At 41.0% G+C, this 23,925-nt stretch overlaps 1 protein-coding gene across 11 annotated transcripts in view; it reads left to right on the forward strand.

Annotated features, from left to right (window-relative positions):
* Positions 1 to 23,925, forward strand: part of stau2 (staufen double-stranded RNA binding protein 2) — a 327,674-nt gene that overhangs the window by 67,359 nt on the left and 236,390 nt on the right. For 9 of the 11 annotated variants that reach the window (XR_011352225.1, XM_069921216.1, XM_069921215.1 and 6 more), the window contains 2 exons: positions 7,618 to 7,753; positions 22,238 to 22,282. Coding sequence is in view for 10 of the 11 variants with exons in the window: in XM_069921216.1 (XP_069777317.1) it covers positions 7,618 to 7,753; positions 22,238 to 22,282 (181 nt within the window). In the remaining variant the exon portion in view is untranslated. The remainder of the gene's footprint in view (positions 1 to 7,617; positions 7,754 to 22,237; positions 22,283 to 23,925) is intronic. The other 2 variants (XM_069921210.1, XM_069921212.1) reach the window with 1 other exon arrangement.

Consider the following 23,925-nt stretch of genomic DNA (forward strand, 5'->3'; position numbering starts at 1 on the left):
GCTGTCAACCAATTAATTGATGAGTTTTCTGGATTTTAAGTGGGGTTATAGCATGGGTTGTAAAATACTTTGGGATATCCTGACCATGTGGTGAGTACTTTTTAATGTAAGTCGTTCTTGGAGGTTTGCATGAGCATAATGGACTGTGGTCCTGAAGCTGCAGTAACCGAAGTAAGGGGAAATATGGGAGGAAAGTTCTCCAAATTCAATCATTGCTTGTAAGTCTGTCTCACCTTATTGCATGAATTATTTTTTCCATATGTTTGTTTGGCAGAAAACAATCAGTGCTGTTGGGAGTAATTTCATAGATCTTATTTGGAAGCTTCTACTTTAGACAATAGAAATTATCATCTTTAATTGACATATGGAAAATTTAGAGTTTGTTTTTATGCAAACTGGCAGTGAACAAGAACAGTACAGCGCAGAAAAGGTAAATTTGCTTATAGCAACAGAGTGGACTTTTTTTATCTGAAGAACTCGGGAACCAAATAGAGCCTGAAATGCATGAAATTGGAAATGTTGCCTTCCACAGAAGGACAATGAGGTGTACACTAGGGGGCACTATCATGAAGTTGCTGCATAAGGATACTATTGATAAATAACTGTAAAAATCCTCAATTGCAAACTTCAGAAACCTTCTTTGCACCTTCGGTTTAATTATTTAAATCTATCATGGACATCCCCTTTTGGCTCACATAATCTCCACTCCATCCTCTCCCCTTAGATTCTCCAATTGCTTTCCAAATATTGACCCCGTCCTTCAGCCATCATTATTTACTGTATGTGGCAACTGTACAGGCCATTTTGAATCCCATTTCTAAACCCTTTTAATTCCCCAATTACAAAAACAATACTCCAATAATCTGCTGACTGATTATTCAGAAATTCCAAGGGTCGCTCTCTGTCTCATCAGGTGATGTTTTCTATCCTACTCGGACCCCATTCAAACTATCGGTGAAAAAAGCCAGGCATTTAAGCCAGTTAAAGAAATCGGTGAACGTAAGATCATTAATTGAAGTAACAAACTGGATGCCCTGGCAAGCAAGACCAGTAATAACATTGCTGAAACTGTCAGCTTTTCAGCTATTTAAATAAATTAGTAATCCTTTAATTGCCTATAGGATTCTGTCCCACCTGCACACAAGGCTAGTAAGTATGCCTGGAAGCATTGGGGAGGCCTTCATTGTATCTGAAAATTTAGTCACCAGATGAATTCCAAGTAAGATTGAAATACGGGTCTGCTGGCCCCCTACCCCCAGTTTCCTTTTACCCAATGCAAGTCTCTGGAGAATAAAATTGAGAACCTAAGGGCAAGATTGCTGTACCAATGAAGGATTTCACAGAGACATAGCTTACCCCAACTTTCCAGCCTTCAGCATACACTACATGGACTGGATCGTGTCCCCGGGTAAAGGAATAGGGTGCTGCTTCATGGTTATCGCTTCATGGTTCTTGCACATGGTGATTGTTCCACAGCTGCTCCCCTTATCTGGTGCTGAATTGCTGACCCTTGACCTCCAAAGGGAGCTTGTCTCTTGTCCTGATTCCACAGACAGAAGCTAAGCTAACACTGGTGGATCTACATGCCAACATCAACAAAATGTGGCATATCCACCAGTAAGGTCTTTAATCAGGCCAACTTAAAAAACGTATTTCCAAATTACCACCAGCACATGTTCTACAATATCGGAGGATCAAACACGCTTGACCTCTGGTTGACTTCCTTTGCTTCATTCTCACCCACACTTTGGAAAGTCAGACTGCTTGGCTGTGCATCACTTTCTTCCAGACAGGTAGAAACAAAACAGCTCTGCACTGACAGTGCAGATTGTACAGATTTGGTCTGTGGAGACAGAAGAGTGGTATTATGACTGTCTGCAGTGCGCAGACCAGAACACAGCATTTGACCTGAATGAATATGCCTCAGAGGGTAGCAACTTTCTCAGATAGTGAATGGATGATTCTATTCTTTCTTACACATGCCAATATAGCCTAACCCAGAACCCCATGGATGAACCAGCCTGATGAAGATGCATGCCTTTCAAATTCGGCGATTCAGAGGCTTAAGGAAGTCCAGGTAAAACTTTTGGATGGTCATTACCAATACAAAAAAAATAATTCTGGACTATGCTGGAGACTTGGATGGATCCTTGGCAGCTGTGGCAAGTAATACCATACCCCAGAAGATGAAACAAGGTAGTATAATTAACTCTGCTCATTTCAAAAGGGAAAACAACTTCACGAGTCCACTCACCCCCTAGCAAACCCTGTCCTCCCACTTTCTGAGGTTGGCGTGAAAAGTACCTTCAGGAGGGTGAATTCTCGGAAAGCACCTGGCCATTTCCTTAAAATCTTGGTGAACCAACTAGGTGGAGTTTTTTCAGATATTTTCAACCTCTTCCTGCTACTGTCAAAGGTCCTCCACCTTCTTCAAAATGACATGAATTATTCCAGTACCCAAGAAAAGCAAGGTGACCTGCTTCAACATTTATTGGTTGGTGGCATTTGTGTCTACTGTGATGAGGTGCTTTGAAAAGTTGGTTATGGAGCAAACAACTCCTGTCTCAGGAATGACACGGACTACTTCGATTTCTCTGTCATCGCAACAGGTCAGCTGAGGATGTGATGTCTCTGACCCCCTACTCTGTGCTTAAAGCACCTGGACCACAAGACCATCCTCATCTGACTGCTGTTCATTGATCATAGACCAATGTGTTTAATGGCATCATTATATCTGCAAAATTTCAAATCAAACACAATGTATAAACTTGCTGATGACACCACTGTTGTTCACTGAATAAAGGGTAGTCATGAGTCAGCATATAAAATGGAGATTGAGAATCTGGTTGTGTGATGCCAGAATAACAAACTTGCTTCAATGTTCACAAGACCAAGGACCTTATTGTGGACTTCAGGAAGGGGAGCCGAGAGATCACACAGTTAATCAAGAAAATTTGCAGTTGTTGAGATCAAATGCAACACATAAATGTGCTGGAGAAACACAGCAGGCCATGTAGCAATCAGATGAAGTAAAGGATAACCAAGGTTTTTGGGCCTAGGGATGAAGACTAGAAACGCTGGCTAGTCTTTATTTCTTATGAATATTGCGTGACCTGCTGAGTTTCACCAGCACGCATCCGTCTTCATTGACAGGATGGAGGTGGAGAAAATTGGTCAATTCAAGTTTTTGAGAGCCCATTGCCAAAGTTTTCTTGGAGTACATTGTGTACGAGATCAGCAAAAATAAAAATTCACCAAGACAATGGTATCTTCAAAAGAATATTTATTATTAATTATTAATAACACAACATTTCTTAACTCTAACTTAACCCATCTATGCACAGATATGTATATATATATGTGTGTGTGTGTGTGTGTGTGTGTGTGGGGCAAAACGATAACTGTTCAAGTGTAATTCTGAAGAGATATGCAGGTGTGAGGCATCAGACTTCTCAAAACTCTCAAATTTCTTGTAGTTTTCAGAGAATTGTTTCTTCATACAAATGATTCCCCCCCCCCCGCCCCGCATGGAGTTTATAGCATTTGTGTTTTCTTCCACGATAATTTCACAAACTCAGGTATAAGTCTGACAAAGTAACCATTACAATAGTTGCAATTCATAAACATGAATGATCGTGTTTTCTTTTGCCCAGAGTTTGGTCAGTCACAAGTGGCTATTTAAAATGTCACTGCAGAACTGCTCTCTCTCTTGACCAAGAGAAGCAGCAAGGTGGTCATCCTTTCTGGAGCCACTGTCAGTCTATATTACAGAATGTTAAATGTTACATCATTTCAATCCTGTGTGATTTACAGGATGTCCAAGCAACTTCTGGTCTCAGAATGTTTCTTTCTTCGGTAATATGTTCTCTCAGAATGTCCTTACTCATGTGACATGACATCATTGCTCTCTTTGAAGTTTAAATTCCAAAAGTTCAAGGTAAACAAGCAAAGTGCCTTTTGTTTAATTAGATGTCCTCCATGAACAGCCCCTTTGTCTGAGATATTTGAATGAACAAACGCCTGCAGTTTTATTGGACTTTGTGACTCTGAAAGTGGCTTCTCTCTGAGTCCCGGTGTCCAAACCCACAAAGCCTTTACTAAGAAATATTAATAATAACACAATGCTGTCACATTGAGGCAACTATGAAGAACTATATCAGAAGTCGAGGAGATCAGGCAATTCATTAAATATTTTATCAAACTTCAGATGTACTGTGGAAAAATATACTGATTAGTTGCATCAAGGTCTGGTTTGTAAACTCATATGCCCAGGAATGCAGAAGGTTGCATAAAGTGGCTGTAGCATGTCGAATGACTTAAAGACTTGTTTGACTCAAACCAAGGCTTTTATTGGCAAAAGAATGGAGCGTGTTATATCGAGGTCGACCAGTCCAGACTGACCTGGGTCTGGTTAGGAGCAGCCTTTATGACCTATCAGTAGGCGTGGCTATGGCTCTCTGCCAATCACTACTACTATATGTAAATATATACAAATATATACATTGGAGATAGTGTCCTGTACTATAGCAGTAGCAAACTTAGCTAGCTAAGCCTATCACATGCTCCGACCTCCCATTTATTGATCTATGTGAGATGATGCCTCAAGAAGGCACCGGATGTCATAAAGGATCCCAATTACCCTGGTCACAATCTCTATTCACGGCAGTTTTCAGGCAGAAAATACAGACACCTGAAGTCAAGCACCTCAAGGTTCAAGGATTATTCCCTCCCCCCCCCCCCCCCCCCACCATCTATCCAGCCCTGGAGCCTCCCCATATTGTCCTAACTATGAACTACTCTGGGACCACCAAAAGATCTGTCTGCACTATTAAAACATTATTTTAGTCTTGTATTATCTGCGACTGTGAATATTTATTTACCCATCCTTTATATTTGCTATTATCTCTTTTTCACTCAGGCCATATTGATGTAAGTTATACTCTTGTAGTGGGTATATCTTGCAGACCTGTGTAGTTGCAGCAAGTAAGAATTTCAATGCATCTGTCCAGTGTATTTGTGCAATGACTGTAACCTCTCATCGCATCATCTCATTTAAAACTGTCAATCTGGCATATTCCAGACGTTGGTGCAGCCACCAAGATTTTCGGCACTGTTGGATGTTATCTGCATTGCTATCTCAGCACATTTGGAATTCAATTTTCACTTTAGAAGTTACACAGTGTTAGAAAAGTCCGGTGAACCTGCTACATTGAAAGGAGTGTGAGAATTTGTGCATAGTGTGGAAAATCTGCTAATCCGGCACCAAAATTCCCAGCATTCCAGATTATTGTTTTAGTGTGCAGTGAAACAAGACATAGATGCTAATATGACCTCATAATTTATGAAAGAATCTATTTTGTGGAATGCTCAGTTCTATGGTCATGGTGCAGACTGAATCACAATGTCTGGAACTGAATATCTGTTAGTTTCTGTTTAAGGCATTCCTGCGTGAACAACGGCCCATTCAATAAAATGCTGCAACTGCAGCTGCTAAGGTTTCATCTAATTTCATCAGCCCATCAGATTTTGATGTAGGTCTTTTCCACCTCCACAGCAAATATTAGCAGCTCCAGTGCAAAGGAAAAAGTGCATTAAAGTAGAAAAGGACTGATAAACCTTTGAACAGAAAATGATGTGAAGCTAATGGGGTTCCAAAATTGGTTCTGATCTCGGAAAGTGAAGCCAAAGAATGCTTCCTAATTGGAGATTTTTGAAATAAATAATAGATGGGCATCCTTTAAGCATTTTATTATATTTCATCAAATGAGTCAATAACGTTCCTGTTCCATTGACTTTTTCAACAATTTTCTGTACACTTTAAGGTTAGTGAAATTTGAAAGTCATAAAAGCTTTGCTTAAACCAGGGCACTGTCAAAATGTCAGACAACAAAGTTCCATCTCAGGTTGTCCTGAGCTTGTTATTTAAAGTAGATGCCTTGTTTTAAAAATCCATCTGACCATGCCTCTTCCTTTTTATCCTTCTCAAGTCATGTGGTAGTGACAATATATGATCCTTCAGTTGAGGGTTTGTGACTATCATTCCCCACCACGAGTGCTTTGCTGCCAAAGTTCGGAGATCTGAAGTTCACTTTGACTTCAACAGCTCATTCCCTCTCAATCACTTGCTCCACCCTCTTCCACCTTCCCACATACTCTTCATGACTCTCTCTTTGTTTTGTACACACCTATCCTCTGTCCTCAATCACATCCATTCTAGTATTTCCTTATGTGGTTTTAAAGCTTGTGACAGTATATAGAGGTGTTTGGGAGATAAATTGGGAGGTTTGTTAGAGCAGGTCACATACAAACACTTTAAAACAGAAATTTTGCAGGAGTTTTGCAGTGTGTTCACAGACTCATGATGGACTACTGTTTGCAAGAGGCAACAATGTAGTAACATGGCGCTGCTTTGACTGAAAAACAGTTTTCTGTCTGGAAGAGCATGTAGTCTTTGCAGGCAGAGGCAGAACAGCTTTGCTCTCAGAAGCTGCTTTCAGGTGGCCAGAATACCAGACTGTAAAGCCGCCTACTCTACCCCAATGCGGCTGTTGGGTGGCCACCTGAAAGTGGAGAACCCGGACAGGAGGAGCACTTACCCCCGTTGCACCTGAAAGCAGCAGTGGGACTACGGCCACAGTCCACAGGAGTCGGCGTTCGCTCGGACGTGGCTCTCCTTCAGCTGGCACATTCAGGTGACAGGCATCTTCTCCGTGGCCACCTGAATGACCCAGCTGCACTCGCCTAGCCAAGTCTGCCGGCACATTATCTGCGTCCGAACACCTGAAAGCGGCTAGGGTGGGAGGGAGTGAGAGAGAGGTGAGACAGAGACTTTGGTTCCAGAGGGACAAGCTGGCAAGCTTTGGAAGACTGCCTGGTCAAAGGAGAGGACTGGCTGTCTGGTGTTTCCTTTGGAATAGGAGAAACAGATAGGAATTCTGTGATGTCTTGAAAGAAAGAGGTTATGTTCTGGAGAACCCTGAAAGGGGGCAAGTTTTGTCAGCAAGACACTGGAATGGCTGTCCTGGAATGTGAAAACTCTCTCTCTGAAAACCAACAAGAGCCCTCCTGAGTGGTAATCATTTACCTGTTAAGCATCAAAGCCTGATAAACTTTATTAATGCTAACTTCTGTGCACAGTACAAGAATTGCCTGCAACCAGTGAGATTGAACTGTGAACCAAAGAATTTTTCTAAACTTATGTACACATTACACACACGTGCACTTAGAATTAGAGGCGGGTTAAGTAGGTTAGGTAAGTCAATAGAGATAAGTTAAAGTTTGATCCTATTTTCATGTTTAAAGATAATTAAAAGTAACTTTTGTTTAATTAACCCTTTGTCGTGGTGCATATCTATTGCTGCTGGGTTTTGGGGTCCTCTGGACTCGTAACAAACTCTTCAGCATGTTTTATCAAATTAAACATTGTTCATAAATAGAAGGTTGTATAACTATGCAACCTTTGCTCGTGATTAGGTAACCTTGGGAAACTGCCAAATTTTATTATTATGATATTGGAGAATGCTAATTTAAATGTGCTTGTGTATCAGTAACAATTGAAGTTATATTATTTGGTCTTGTTTTAGAAGATTGTTGTGTTTACCTTTGTGTGTATTGCAGGCAGCATAACACCGACCGTAGAGCTGAATGGTCTTGCAATGAAGAGGGGGGAGCCTGCTATCTACAGACCGTTAGAACCAAAGCCACTACCCAACTACAGAGTTAATTATAATTTTAAGGGCATGTACGATCAAAGGTTAGTCTGGTGAGATTTTTCAGTTTATTGGAAAAATATTTATCTGTAGAACTACTAACTTGAGATTATACTTCATTAGAAACTCAATAAATACAAAATTAAAATTAAAATTTAGGGGTCTTTATGAAAAATACATCCATCAAGATATATAATGTTGATCTTGGTTGAATCTTTTGTTTTTCAAAATATATTATGCTTATCTCTATGTGAGGATTTCAAATATTGCTTCAATTAAGTTTTTGGCTGGTGTGTTACATTTTTCAATGTTATGGAGAGAAAATTCAACAATAGAAACTTAGAAAAGTCTGAAGCAATAAATATTTACAAGACAAACCTTCTTGAGACAATATATAAGATGCCAAGATTTCCAGATTCACTGAAAATATATTATAATTTAGTAATTTTTGTTTTTGAAAATTTACCACAATTAACAGGGCATATAAGTTGTTTGGTACTGAACTCCTTTTTGGAATCATTAATGCTGTCATCGCCAACGTTCTACAGTGCCCTCCATAACATTAGGGACAATGACACTTTGTTCTTTGTTCCTTTATTTGACCCTGTGCTCCACAGTTTTAAATTTGTAATTAAACAATTAACGTGTAATTAGAGTGTTGTGTATAAGCCTGCCATGCTGTCCATAATGACACCCCTCCAATATATATATATATATAAAATATATATATTATATATATATATATATATATATATATGTGTGTGTGTGTGTGTGTGTGTGTGTGTGTGTATATATATATATATATATATATATATATATCTATGTCAGTCGCCATGCTAGAATGAGAAAGCTCCACAATAGACAAGGAAGGAGTATGAATGGATCCGGTGACCACAGAAGCCATTCGCAAAGTCCCATATCCCACCAACAAGTCAGAATTACAGTCCTTTCTAGGGCTTATAAATCACTATTGGAAACCTATTCCCTACGTGCCTACCCTATTCAACCCCCTAAACCGGTTACTCAAGAAAGATCAAAAATAGTACTGGAGTACGAAAACTAAAAACACAGTTGATAAACTAATGGAAATATTAAAGTCAACAAATGAGGTTCTGATCCACTACGACCCAAACAAGGAAGTGACTCAAGCTGTTGATGTTTCACTAGTAGGACTGGGAGCAGTATTGTCCCAAATCACAATTACATTCAACTGGAAAAAGAAGGATTAGCAATAATTTTTTGTGTAAAAAGATTCCACCAATATCTCTATGAAAGAACTTTTACCTTAATCACTGACAACAAACCTCGAAGTTTGATTCTGGGCTCCCACAAAAGGATACCAATATTAGTTGCAGCCAGAATATAGAGATGGACCATGCTACTAGCCGCATACAACTACGAGGTAAAACATAAACCGGGAATATTCAACAGCCGTGCGGATGCCTTATCACACTTACGACTACCCGAAACTGAACAAAAATAAATTATTAAATGGACAGCAGAAGCAGCAGCTGTCAACCAAGAACAACGTCAACAACTGCCCATTACAGCCCAGATGATCAACAAAGAAACCCAAAAGGAGGCAAAGTTAAGTAAAGTCTTATACTTCACCCTTAGATCATATCAGAAGACCTGAAAGCTTACTTCACACGCCACCACGAATTATCATTTGAAGAAGGATATTTACTTTGGGGTAACCGTACAATTATCCCGGCCAAATGGCAAAACACCATATTATCAGAGCTGAACCACAACCATCCAGAAATGGTACAAATGAAAGCACTGGCCTGGGTGCATGTTTGGTGGCCATCAATAGACAGAGACATTGAAACAACAGCGAGAGAATGCAAAATATGTCAGTCAATGCAGCCAAAAATGCCGCAGGCCAAGGCCAACCCATGGAAATGGCTTTCCAGACCCTGGCATCGGATTCACATAGACTTTGCGGGGCCATTCATGGGAGAGACTTTCCTTATAGCAGTGGATGCACATTCCAATTGGCCAGTAGTTTCGCATATGAAAAATACCAAAACCAATTCTACAATTGAACAGCTACAGGGCATGTTTGCCACATCTGGATTACCTCACGAATTGGTCATGGACAATGGGCCCCAGTTTATATCAGAACCTTTCAAGAAATTTATATGCGACAACAATATCAGGCATATTTTGTCAGCACCCTATCACCCAGGTACTAATGGGGAGGCAGAACACTTGGTGCAGACATTCAAAAAGGTGTTGAAAACCAAGAAACTTCTAAACGCCTCCTGGACTCTCAGAATTGAAGATTTCCTATTGGGGTACAGAAACACACCGCATTCTACCACAAAACGCACCCCAGCAGAATTGATGTTTAGCCACAACCTGCGGACAAGACTGTCCACAGTTCACTCAGATCTGGGCCTTCGTTTCGAAAAATCCACATCACCCAAACTTTACCTAGAACACTGGAGGTGGATGAGAGAGTACTGGCACACGATTGCAGGCAATACAAAGACCCATGGATGGTAGGGGTGATCCTACAAAAGTTGAGCCCCTACTCATACTCTGTTCTAGTAGGAGAAAGACTGTGGAAACAATACATTGATCAATTGCGGCCATTGTCTGACACCAAAGTCCACGAACTTTCCAATCCAACCCCTTCGGCTGAGTGAAGGAGGGACGGAGGCAGGTAGCCCAGTAACTACGACAAGCAGCCCAGCATGTAGAACCCTGGAGGCCAGTTGCCATCAACCCAAATATCAGTGGGTCCCACCCAGAACAGCCCCAAGCAAATACGGATCCAGCATGCCATGCAGAGGAGGTCCAAGAGAGAAAGAAAGTGCTTGGATGGTCTTCTTTCTATGTTCCATAATTATTATTAAGTTCCTTTTCGAATTATAATCACTCAGTATATGTACCCTAATTCACGCTAGTGGTCATGGGCCTGATGTAGTTAGAGGGGGCCCATTCAACATTTATTGAACAGGGGGTAAGAGTGTTATGTATAAGCCCGCCCTGCTGTACATCATGATGTCCCCCCCATATATATTATATATATATATCTCTGTATGTCAGTAGCCATGTTATTCTGATGGTATTAAAGAATGAGAAAAGCACCATGTCTCCGAGTCCTCATTGTGTAAGTGCATACACAACATAAAGTGCACATTCCAGATTTTATTCAAGGCTATTTGTAGGCATTTTGGTTTGACCATGTAGAAATTACAGCACTTTTTATATATAGTCCCCTCATTTCAGGGCACCAGAATGTATGGTGTTTGTGAAGACTCAGGTATGTTTACTTACTTCATTGGTGTTGGTATAAGAGAGCTAGGCTTGTTTCTAAGCTTTTGATCATTTTTGGAGTCTGTAGTTGCCATTTTTCAACATGAGGACCAGAGTTGTGCCAATGAAAGTCAAAGAAGCCATTATGAGGCTGAAAAACAAGAATAAAATAGTATGAGACATTGCCCAAACCTTAGGATTATCAAAATCAACAGTTTGGAACATCTGCAACATACAAACCACTATGTAGCCACAGAAAGGATGCCCACGTTACAGTTTGCCAATAAGTATTTAGAAGAGGCTGCAGAATTCTGGAAAAAGTCTTGTGCAAGATTAACCTGTAAAAGGGTGATGGCAAAAGCAAAATGTGGAGCCGTAAAGGAACTGCCCAAGATTCAAAGCATATCACCAAGATGGTTTGCAATTTGCAGTGTGGTCTCTGTATTTCTGTTCATGAAGTCTCTGCGGACAGTCGTCATTGACATCCACACTGCCCCCCGAAGAGCGTTTCTGATCTTTCGGACATAACGTTCTGATCTGTTGGAACAGAAATGCAGAGGCTGCACTGCAAGATGCAAACCATGGCAAAGGTGTCATTGACACATCCACACCTGTCTCCTGAATAGTTCTGTGATCCATCATACATACGTTTGGGGATTTTCTTTGTCTTCTGACATCAGCAGTGGAGTCTTCCTTGGAATAACAGTCTCTTAGCGATTACTGAGCTCACCAGTACGCTCTTCTGAATGATGTTCCAAACTGTTGATTTTGGTATTCCTAAGGTTTGGGCGAAGTCTCTTTCTGATTTGATTAATACAACTCTGGTCCTCATGTTGAAAAGTGGCAACGACAGACTCCAAAGGTGATGAAAAGCTAAGAAGCAAACCTAAGCTCTCTTATGCCTGCACCAATGAAGCAATTAAACATATTTGTGTACTCACAAATACCTGTGAATCCAAATGTCCCAAACGTGGTGTTGTGAAGTGAGGGGGGTAGGTATAAAAAGTGCTGTTTAATTTTGCATGCTTAATGTAAAGGACCATTGTTGCCAGGATATCTGGGATAAATTCCATGCTCTGGAAATTTGTTTGTACAACATTCTGAGAGAAACTTTACAGTTTAACATCTCATCTCCAAGATATCCTTTCAATGTTGCAACACTCCCCCCGCCGGAAATTTCAGCCTTGATTTTTGTGATTATTTATCCAGTCAGGTTGTAAAACTGGAGCTCTGCTCTTCTGATAGAGAAAAAAAATTGTTTTTAAAGTTATGCTTTGAAGGGGTGTTTCGCTGAAGAATTATTCTTCTTGGCTTTAGATGGTGGGAAAAATTTAAATGTACAACAAAGTGCAGTGCAATTATGAAAATAAGTTGAAAGGTGTTGCCGCTATTTGTATCAGCCTCATATCAATGTAATTGAAGTGCCAGTTGATGAAGTAGACGATGTGGTCGAACAATTATCATGGGTTTTATTAGCAGAAACTCATGGTACAATAATGAAAGACAATAGGTGCACATACAGTATATCCAAGGGGAGTGTCCTTAACAGTAGAGATAATGCACAGCCAATGTTAGTACAGCAAGGTTCGCCAGAGGGGAGACAGGCAGCTTGGCAGACATTCAACATAGTCTCCCCCCGGCAGAAGAAGGGTTAAAATCAAAAGGGCAGCTGCTAGGAAAGACTGAAGCAAGCAATACATGGATACCATGTTTGGCCTTGAGATACTCTAACAGCCAAAATACGCCAGTATCTAGCAAGCAATCGAAGTATAATGAGATGTTTTATGAATATGTTAGCCTATCAGTTTGTTTACGAATTCTGGTGCTTCGTCTCAAAACAGGTGGCTCCTTTGCAACCTTGGGAACTGGTACAGGTCCTGGGTCTGTAGTGTGGGAAGGACTGGCTTCTGGACCTGCTCCAGAATCGCCAGCGTGAAGCAGTGGAGCCTCAGCATGGCCATCTGAAAGCTTACAAGGGGTCACAGGCTGGGGGGGGGGGGTGAGTTCAGCCTCTCAGGCTCACTCTGAGTAGGGGTGCGAGGAAGGGGCGAACCAGGCCAGATCTCTTAGGGGTACAGTGTCAGTACTCCCGTCTGGGAATTTAACATGAGTGTAGTTGCTGGTTGGACTAGGTGGTCTGTTTTATGTGCCCAAGCGTGGCTCTTCAGCAGCACGGTTCCAGGCTCAGATAAACAGGCTGGCTAGTCCATCACAGTTCCTGATTTCCTAGGAAAGGCAAACATACGTTCATGAGGTGTTTTATTTGTTGCAGTACACAATAATGACCGAATAGAATGTAGCACCTCAGGCAGCACCTCCTGCCACCGAGTAACAGGGTAACCATGTGTTTTTAAAGCAAGATTAACAGTCTTCCTGACTGTAGCATTAGCCCTTTCAACCTGCTCATTGCCCTGCGGGTTGTAGCTCGTGGAACGGCTGGTGGCAATCCCCTTTCATAGCAGGGCTCACCGTAGTTCAACGCTCAAGAATGTTGAGCCTCTATCGGTATGAATGTAATTGGGGAAAACCAAAAATGCTGTAAATTCTGTCAAATGACTTAATGACAGACGCTGACGAGACGTCAAAACAGGGTATCACAAAGGGAAACCTGGAACATTCGTCAATTACAGTAAGGAAATATACATTTTTGTTGTTGGAAGGTAACGGCCCTTTAAATTCTAAGCTAATCCTCTCAAAAGTTCGGGTGGCCTTGATGAGAGTGGCCTTTGGAGCTTTGAAGTATTGCGGTTTGTATTCTGTGCAAACAGGACAGCTTTTAGTCAGTTTCCTGACTTCTTCCAGAGAGTAAGGAAGGTTGTTAACCCTTATATAGTGGAAGAATCTCATGACTCCTGGGTGGCACAGACTGCTATGGATCTCTTTTAGCCCCTCCAGCTGAGCACCAGCAGCAGATCGTGACAATGCGTCAGAGGGATCATTTAACCTGCCTGGTCTGTACTGGATCTCATAATTATAAGTTGAGAGTTCTATTCGCCAGCGTGCCATGTTATCGTTCTTGATTTTACTTTTGTGTTTAGTACTGAACATGTAGGCTACAGATTTCTGATCAGTGACAAGAGTAAATTTTCTGCCAGCTAGAAAGTGTCTCTAGTAGCGAACAGCTTCAATAATAGCCTGGGCTTCTTTTGCAATGGGAGGATGTTTAAGTTCAGGTCTGAGTAACGTGCGGGAGAAGAATGCCACAGGTCTGCCCTTTTGATTAAGGGTTCCTGCCAAGGCACAATCTGAGGCATCAGTTTCCACTTGGAATGGGACATCCTCGTCAATGGATGAGAGTACAGTTTTAACAATATCAGCTTTAATTCTCTCGAAAGCCTTCAAGGCCATTGGAGAGAGAGGAAAAGATTTAGTGTCAAACAGAGGGTGTGCCTTCGTGGCGTAGTCCCAAACCATTTATAGTTGTAGGAAAAGAATCCCATACACTTTTTAATGGCTTTTGCTGAGTTTGGGGGTGGTAACTTCTTAAGGGGTGGCCATTCTTTCCGGGTCAGGGCGGATTTCACCCTTGTGGACAATGTAGCCCAGAATGGGTAGCTCTGTTGCATTGAACACACATTTGCCCTCGTTAAAGGTAAGGTTGAGTTATTTAGCCGTTGCTAAAAATTTCTTTAAGTTGTTGTCGTGCTCAGCCTATGTTTTCCCACAGATAGTGACATTATCCAGATAGGGAAATGTACCCTGTAACTCATACGTCCATTTCCCTCTGAAACATGGGCACAACATTAGTGACCCCAAAAGGTACCCTTTTAAACTGGTATAATCCCCCTCATCAGCCTCAAAGGCTGTATAGGGTTGTTCTTTTTTTAAAATGGGGATTTGGTGGTAAGCTGCTTTGAGCTCGATAGTGGAGTACACTTTGCATTGCGCTATCTGATTAATCATTTCATTGATGCGTGGCAGGGGGTAGGCATCCAGGTTAGTATAACGGTTGAATGTCTGATTGTAGTCAATAGCCAGTCGTTTCTTAGTGTGATTTTTCACAACTACCACCTGGGCTCGCCACGGACTCTTACTGGGTTCAATTACTCCCTCTTTAAGCAATCTCTAGGTCTCAGCTTTGATAAACTCGCAATCCTCTTTGCTGTAAGAACGGCTCTTAGTGGCAATCGGCCGACACTTGGGGGATGAATCACTGAAAAGGGAGGGAGCTTTGATCTTTAATGTGGACAGACCGCAGAAACTAGCACGGGGGATGGTAAGTATGGGTAGTGACCCACCGAAATTTAACACTACACTGTTCATCTGAGATTGAATATCTAACCCCAGTACCACAGGGGCATAGAGCTCTGGCATAATAAAGAGGCACACATCAGCCAGGCAATGTCCCTGCAAATTTAAAGTAACTTCACACTTGTCCCGTACAGTTTTTGTAAGTTCACTACAACCCATCGATATCTTTCGGTTCACTGGATATGTAATGTAAATGTAAGACTTTGGCAACTCTCTCGTGGATGTAGCTGTCAGCACTCCCCGAGTCTATTAGACAAACAAGAGTCTCACGATTCACCTCCCCCTTCATAGTCGACCGTTCCAATCCGTAACGTCCCCCAAGCTTTGGAGTCAATTGAGCTATCACAGGGGATCTCACCTCGCCGTCACTTGAAGTCGATTCAGCCTGCTCGTCTGAAGATTCCCCCTTTTCACAGTTGTCTTTCATTCCTGCAGCTCCAGGACACATTTTCTTGGTGCTTCAAAATTGAAGTGCCAGGATAAAGTAGATAAAGACGATGTGGTCAAACAATAATCATGGGTTTTATTAGTAGAAACTCATGGTACAATAATGAAAGACAATAGATGCATATACAGTTCTATCCAAGGGGAGTGTCCTTAACAGTAGAGATAATGCACAGCCAATGTTAGTACAGCAAGGCTCGCCTGAGGGGAGACAGGCAGCTTGGCAGGCATTCACCACAGTAGTCACTTGGTTTCTTGTGCTGAAACAGGCCCTTTATCCTAATGTGATTGTACGTGATCCTATTTGTCTACACTTCGCCATATCCTTCTAAACCTTTCCTTTCCCATGTGTCTTTTAAACATTGTAATTATATCCTCATCTACCATTTTATATTGCAAAGCCGCAGTATTCCCGGAGACGTGACCCGTTTTAGGAAGCCAGCTTGCATGTTCACAAGAACCATAAAAACCCAACTCCACGAGTGAAATATGCTCCACTGCCGAGACTACCTATCTCGGTGAATCGAAGATGGGTAAGTCTAGACCTCCCCCCCCCCACCAATCCACCTTACAATTCTTACACACCACATTCAAAAGGCGGATAAACTTGACTTTCAAGCTCTGTGTAAAAGGGGCTTTTGTGATGGCTCATTCCTCATAACTGCCACCTATGTGATAAAGGTGGCTCTCTGGTCCCTTTTTAAATCTTTCCTTTCACTTTCAACCTGCACCCTGTAATTTTGGAAGAAAAAAAAACAATAACTGGAGGACTCAGTAGGTCTTGCAGTGTCCAAAGGAGGTAAAGACATTTTGGGCCTGAGGCCTTCTTCAAGGTGTGAGTAAAAGTAGGCAGGTACCTGAATAAAAGAAATGGCAGGGGGAGGAGTGCAGATCAACACAGAGGTGAAGAGGAGGTCAGGAAAAAGGAAAGGTAAGAATTGATGGGGGGTGAGGAGTGTACTGTTGGCTCTGAGGTAAAGGAAGAGGGAAAAGGGAAGAGAGAGAGAGACAGAGCTTCAGGAAAGGAAACATAGGGAAAGTTGGGGAGGGAAGTTTAATAGAAACTGGAAGTTAATGACATCGGCTTGGAATGTGCCCAGACAGAATATGAAGTGTTGTTTCTCCAATTTGCGGATGGTCTTACTCTGGTAGTGCCTTAGACCCTGGACGGAAAAGTCGACAAGGGAAAAGGGTGTGGGGTATTGAAATGGGTGGTCATTGGGAGATCCCTGCTATTGCAGGGATCCTCAAAAAAAAGTCTTCCCTGGAATCTCTCCAACCAATATTATAAAATGTTGCCATCTCTACTCCTATCTTCCTCTTTTGAAAAGTTTGATTATTGGTGAAGTCATTTTAACCACTTCTTCATTAGCAAACTCTATAATTTTGTCATCCTTAACTATTTTGTAGATGTTGCCTGTTAACAACACTGTTAATTTCTGGGGACATCCCCCTCCCCCCACCAACCCCACTTCACTCACAGTAGGACTATCCACACATGGAAGGGAGACCCTCCTGTCCAGTCGAGTCTTTAGTGGAAAAGTCATCAGTCTTTGTTACTCTGAGTTTGGCTATTTCTGGGCACTATAATGCAAGGGTTGTGCCTAATCAGTGTTACAAATGGACATTTTTGGAGTGTATCCCTGCTGTAATATGAAAAGTCTAGCAATAATTTGTCCACAGGGATCAATGAAATATGGAAGAGATCTGTTGTGGTATGAGATAAATAATCCTCATAGCGATCCAGAGATAACAATCCAGTCCTTATCGAAATCGTGACACTTGATCTTAAGTTGATTTCACAAGACCAATGTTATTTAATATCTTAGCCAGACATAATGTGCTTGTATGCATGGTAATTCATGGAATAATAGCAAATAGGTTACAATCTCTGGGGAAAAGTAAAATGAAATTTTAAAAATTGCATTGTGTAATTGGCTGAATGTCTGGCTAGTTTCTGAGCTCATCTTTAGTACTACTGTGAAAGTTCATTGCATTTTCTGGATCCAAAGGGCTTAGCACAGGGGTGGCCCAACTGCAGCCTGTGGTCCAACTGCGGCCTGTGGTCCAACTACGGCCTGTGGTCCAACTCAATTTACCTCAATTAAAAAAAAAACTGTTTATTTTGCAATGCTTTTTGAATGAGAGTTTTAAAGAATTTTATTGTATTCATTGTGGCCTGATGGTGCAATTTATTGTTTGAGCACTTCTTAGTTTGAACACTAGATGTTGCTGCCATTTTGAATAACTACTAATCCAGTCGGTGCAATGTCACTCATCGATTAAAACATTTATTGCAGTTAAAAAAAAATGAATGTTTACCTCAATTTTAAAAAAGTTTATCTCCATTTTTTAAAAAAAGTTTATTTTGCACTGCTTTTTGAATGAGAGTTTTAAAGAGTTTTATTGTATTCATTTAAATTTAAGAGCAGCAGGTGTTGTGTATGCACACACACAATTAAGACTCGGAGACACGATGCTCTCATCCTTTACTTCTATTAGACTAACATGGCTAGTGACACACAAGGTTATATATATGGAAGGGTGACACCTTGACGAGGCCAGGCTTATATCCAACAGCAGGTACGGGTGTCATATACCATAGTTATTTTGATAGAAAATTAATTTTTGATGGTACAGGGGTTTTTTTGGTCTAAAAACACCATTTTTCTTGCAGTCTAACTGCCGGGCTTAATATTGTTTGGTCCGTGACTCCCTATGTTTTTCTGTATGTGGCCCTCAACCAAAAATCGATGGGCATCCCTGGTTTAGCAGGTTGTTGTCATTGCACCGATTGAATTTAGTTGCTTCCAGATGACTTTGATGGTAGGGGGTCTTGAGAGAAGTCAAAACTTGTATGAAGATAATTACAAATATTTCAAATTTATTGTGCAGTTGCACACTGAGTTCCCCCACTGTTAAGAATGTTGATGTTTATGAATCACCTCTTTCCATTAGATGTTTAGATAGCTTCAAACATTTTCAACAAGATATAGAAGAACTATTAGCCTTCACCTAAAGATGTTTTGCATGCTGACCACATCATCTGATTGGTACTTAATTTTTAAGCACTCTTTGAGTATTTGTGGTATTCTCAGCTGGGACTATTAAAGGGATGACATGTTAAAGCACTAGTCAATAAGATTCATCTTAGTTTGTACTTTTGATTTCTGTTCAGTGAGCCAAGTGAAGAATGCTGAGATCTGGAGGATAAGTTCGACAATACACACTGTTTCTGAATGTTCATACAAAGGAATGTTGACATGGTACCTGAAGGCTGATAGTACTATTGGAAACTACCTTCAATTTCGCAGGAGAGGAATGGGAACAGAAATGAAAGTCACTCTGGAAGGTTGTGAAATTAATTATTTTTGAGGGGTTTTTTTTGCAGTTTCAAATGCTTTAGCCCAGTTATATCTGCAGTTGGTTTTTAATAGAGACCATGCAAATGCTTCCTCAGTTCATAACAGGAAAGATTTTAAAAAAAAGCTTGACCAAAGTGGGTTAGAGAAATCCTGGGGAGGGAATCCACTATCTAAAGACGTGGCTGACAGCAGTAGGTAGTTATATTCGAGGCAGTGAAGTGTCAGGTTCTCGAGGTAATGAATGGATGCAGGTATGAACAGCAGGTGAGATGAGGTGGGGAGGTAGAAGTGTGACATTGCTGAGCCATTCACTATGCTGGAACCCTAATATCATGATACAGTGAGGTTACAAACATCTTGATTGTTTTTCTGAAAGTTGCCAGTCAGGATATGAAATCTGTGATTAAGAAATACAATTTGTGAAAGGGACATGCCACAGTCTTTCAATATTGAAGGAATTTTTATGTTCATTCAACACCCAACATTGAACAATCAATCTGATTGATTTAGAGAGATTAAAGTGGCCAAGAGAAATGGTGGAATGGTCGAGCTGGGTGGCATTGACATACACGTGGAAACCTTTGTACTTTTGGATGATGTTGCTCAGAGACAGCATGCAGGTGAGAACAGGGGGTGTGAGCAGGAAAAGTTGGATTCTTGGAGACACAGTACAATAAATTAAACAGTGGCTAATTACTCTGATAAGAATCAGGAAAGTGTGTGCCACTTAGATGTATGTTGATGGAAAATAGAAAGAAGGAAGAGCTGGGATGGTAGAATAACATGATGGAGGCAGATAGCAAGAAGCATGAACAAAGCAAAGGGAACTGTTGACCATCAGTTAACACAATGGCCAGAAAGGGAATTTATACAGTCAATGGGCTTTATGTGACAGATGAGCATTAAGAAATCCTAAGGTGAAGAATGGGAGATATTTTATTCCTCATGGAAGTTTTGAGTTTTGGGTGGGGATAGCATTGGAAGTTTAGCCCAGAGAGCTCGAGGAGCAATGATGCTATGATGTCTGCAGATTAGTTTTAATCAACAACTACCTTCTTGCATTGATTGTCAAAACAAAGGAAGATCTGCTTCAGAGATTTCACAAGACCATTTATAATTAGAAATTGGTATTGTTTTTTCTCTTCCAGGAAGATCTCTGAATAGTTTTTTTTTACAGATGATAGAAGGTCTGTTCCGCTTCATGTGGTCCAGGCAAATCTACCTGTAAATGGCTAAAATAACATTTGCTATCTGTTCTTTCTTTTTTATCACTATTTATTCAACTCTGACCTGGGGGCTTGAGGGAGGAAAAATCTAGGTTGCGCTGTGGGAGGGGGGAAAGCTGAGAAGGTACAAAGCTGAGAAGGTGTATTTGTTTTCATGAGAGGTTCTATTGAAGGTTCAGCCAAGAACACGTGAGCAAATATATGTGGTGAGTGGAGGGTCACATGTTTAATTTTAAATTTTTTTAAGTGAGTAGTGCAAAAGCTTATTCTGAGGAGCGGCATGGAGGATGAGGATGAACCAGATGAGTCCCAGTTCTACCTGACTGACATCCAGCACTTGTGGTATGGCATGCAGGCCATCATGGGCACAGGACAGGAAAAAACCTCCAGAGAGTTGTTAATTTGGTCTGCGCCATCATGGACGCCAGTTTTCACTCCATCGAGGATATCTGCAAGAGGCAGTTTTAAGAAAGCAATATCTATCCTTGAGGACCCCACCACCCACCACTATCATCAGTAAAAAAGAACAGGAACCAGAAGATGAGCACAGAGTGGCACAAGGACAGCTTCTTTCCCTCTGCCATCAAATTTCTGAATGGACAATAACCACAGACTCCACCTCAGTTTATCCTATTTTCTCACATTATTTATTTTTGAATTGTAATTTATAGTAATATTTGCCCTGCAATGCTACCGCAAAACATTGAATTCCATGACATGTTCCTGACACTAAATTCTGATTCTGAAGTGAAAATGGACAGAATAACCTCTCAACGTCCCTCCCGAATGAGCTCAGTGCTACACTCGCTGTGAGCAGGAGGCCAGTGGCACACACTTCTCAAGTCGAAGTGCACCTACACCTGGGGTGACCACCACAGACCTCAGATTGGCCTTCCGGATAATGAATTGCGGAAAGCATCTGGCCCAGATGGAGTCCCTGGACATGTCCTCTGTATCTGTGCAACTCAGCTGGTGGGAATATTCATATAAATCTTCAGTCAGTTTGGCTACTACTCATGGATTATATCTCTGCCTTCAATTCAATAGTACCCAAGAAACTCATTCGAAACTCCAAGACCTTGGCCTCAACTCCTTCTCAACAATTCAACCTCGACTTCCTATCCTGCAGAAGGCAAGAAGCGAAAATTGGTGACAGCACATCAACACTGGGCCCCTTTAAGACTGTGTACTCGGCGTACTTCTGTACTCCCGTACGTCCATATCTGCTTGGCCATATCCTGCTTCAACTTCATCTATAAATTCACACATCACACGTTGACTCCATCTATATCTCAAATTCTCTGTTAATGCTTGCTTTTTAACTTTCATTTATCGAGTTTGTTGCTAACTGATATACGTTAACATTTTAATTTTGTTCAGAATGGCATTTGGAAAATGTAGGAAATAGCCATTATATTATTTAGCTCTACAAAAAAAAGTTTCAGGTTTAATTTCTTATCTTCTGCTAACTCAACTGACAGCAACCAGAGGCCTAAAATGAAGTAATAGGAAGGATCCTAGAGTTTGCCCACATTGGTTAGCAATTTTGTTGAATATTGAGGAAGCATCTCCACAGTTGGGAGTATTTTGGTGAAAAGCACTGTATGATGTTGAAGGTCGAATAACCTAGTGACCAGCTGACTGATTTTATTGCATATATTAGCCGGCTACCAACAGCAGTAAATGTCTCTGAGAAAAAGAAGTGGAGAGAAAAAAAAATTGATGAGATGAAACTGGTGCCCAAGGCACTTAAACTTTTTGCTGTTTAGTTTTGTTGGTGCAGGAACTCTGAATTTATCAAATATTCACATGCTAATTGTAACTAGTTTGTAACTGCCAAAAGGCATAATGCTGATCCAGATCTTTTGTTATTCTGATTTTTCTGGCATGGGTCAAAGATACCTGTAGAAATCCCAATGTGTATTTGGAGATTGAATCCTTTAATCATTAAAACTGCAAATAATTTTTCTTTTAGGCTTGAATATACAGAAACAGAGAATCTGATTAGCGAGACCAACGGGTAAGAAAACTTTTAGTAACTACTTTAGGCCAATCTTGAGCTGTAGAGAAGCTACATTGTTTGTTTAAAATTACATTAATTTTTTAAATTTTCTCAAAAGCTAAAGATCATCAAGTGAGCTGATCTTCAAGAATTTTGCAACGATCTGCTCCACACCTGGTTTTCATTTCATTTATTGGAATATTAGAGACTAAATTTTAAAAGAAAATGGTGCTGCCAAATGTTCCCATGGATAATATTGTATGGTGGGTTCTTTATATCTTTTTTAATGGGTCATAAAAAATCAACAAAATATGTTGTTTACATTCCAATGGAAAGTAGAAAGTTGGATCCAAATTTGCCTCAGTGGAAGGAAGAAAAGAGTAATGTTTGACAGGTTCTTTTGTGTTGGAATGCTACCATCCTTGGGATTCCACAGAGCTTGATGTTTGGTCCTTTTTTCTTTGTAATATATGTTAATGATTCAGACTTGAAAAGAGGGGGCATCCGAAGGTAGTTGGCAGATGATACAAAATGTTGGTGTGTGATTGACAGAAGGAAGAATTTAGTGAAAACAAAGATTAGAAATGTGTTGATCACATGGGCACAAATCATAAATAGAAACAAATACAGAGAAGTGATGTGACAACAGTAACAGCGAAGAAAACCCCTCTGCGCCCCCACGCCCCCTGATGATCCCATCCTGTCCATATCTGAGGGTGACGTGCGTGCTGCCTTCAGGAGAGTGAATACGAGAAAAGGATCTGGCCTGGACAGAGTACTTGACCGAGTATTAAATATTGACGCTGACCAACTTATCAAATTATTCACGGATATCTTCAGTATCTCACTCCAGCAGAGTGTGGTACCTACCTGTTTCAAGCAGGCGTCAATCACCCCAGTGCCCAAGAGTGAAATAACCTGCCTTAATGACTATCGACCAGTAGCACTTATATCAACGGTGATTAAGTGTTTTGATAGGCTGGTGATGAAGCAGATCAACTCCTGTCTGAGCAGTGACATGGATACATTTGAGTTCGCCTATCGTAGTAACTGGTCTATGGTGGATTCCATCTCACTGGCTCTACACAAAACCCTGGAACACCTGGACAACAAAGATGCATACAACAGGATGCACTTTATCAACTACAGTTTGGCATTTAACACCATCATCCTCTCAAAACTAATCAGCAAACTCCAAGACCTGTAAGTTAATACCCTACTGTGTAATTGGATCATGCATTTCCTCACCTCTGACCACAATCAGTGAAGATTGGCAAGAAATTCTCCACAATCTCTGTCAGTACCAGAGCACCACAGGGCTGCATATTTAGCATTCTGCTCTACTCACTTTATACCTATGACTGTGTGGCTCGATACAACAATAACACCATCTATAAGTTTGCTGACGATACCATGGTTGTGGGTTGGATAAAGGAAGGGGTTGAGTTAGCATACAGGATGGAGGTTGAAAAGATGGCTGAATGGTGTCACCAAAACTAAGGAGCTGATTGTTGATTTCAGGAAAGGAAGCCAGAGGTAGACAATCCAGTGGTCATTGGGGGATCAGAGGTGGAGAGGTTGAGCAAAATTAAGTTCTTGTGAGTCACTATCTTGGAGGATCTTTCCTGGGCCCAACACACCAATGAAATCGTAAAGAAAGC

Source organism: Narcine bancroftii, chromosome 2 (assembly GCF_036971445.1).
Source record: "Narcine bancroftii isolate sNarBan1 chromosome 2, sNarBan1.hap1, whole genome shotgun sequence".
In the NCBI taxonomy this organism is placed as follows: domain Eukaryota; kingdom Metazoa; phylum Chordata; class Chondrichthyes; order Torpediniformes; family Narcinidae; genus Narcine; species Narcine bancroftii.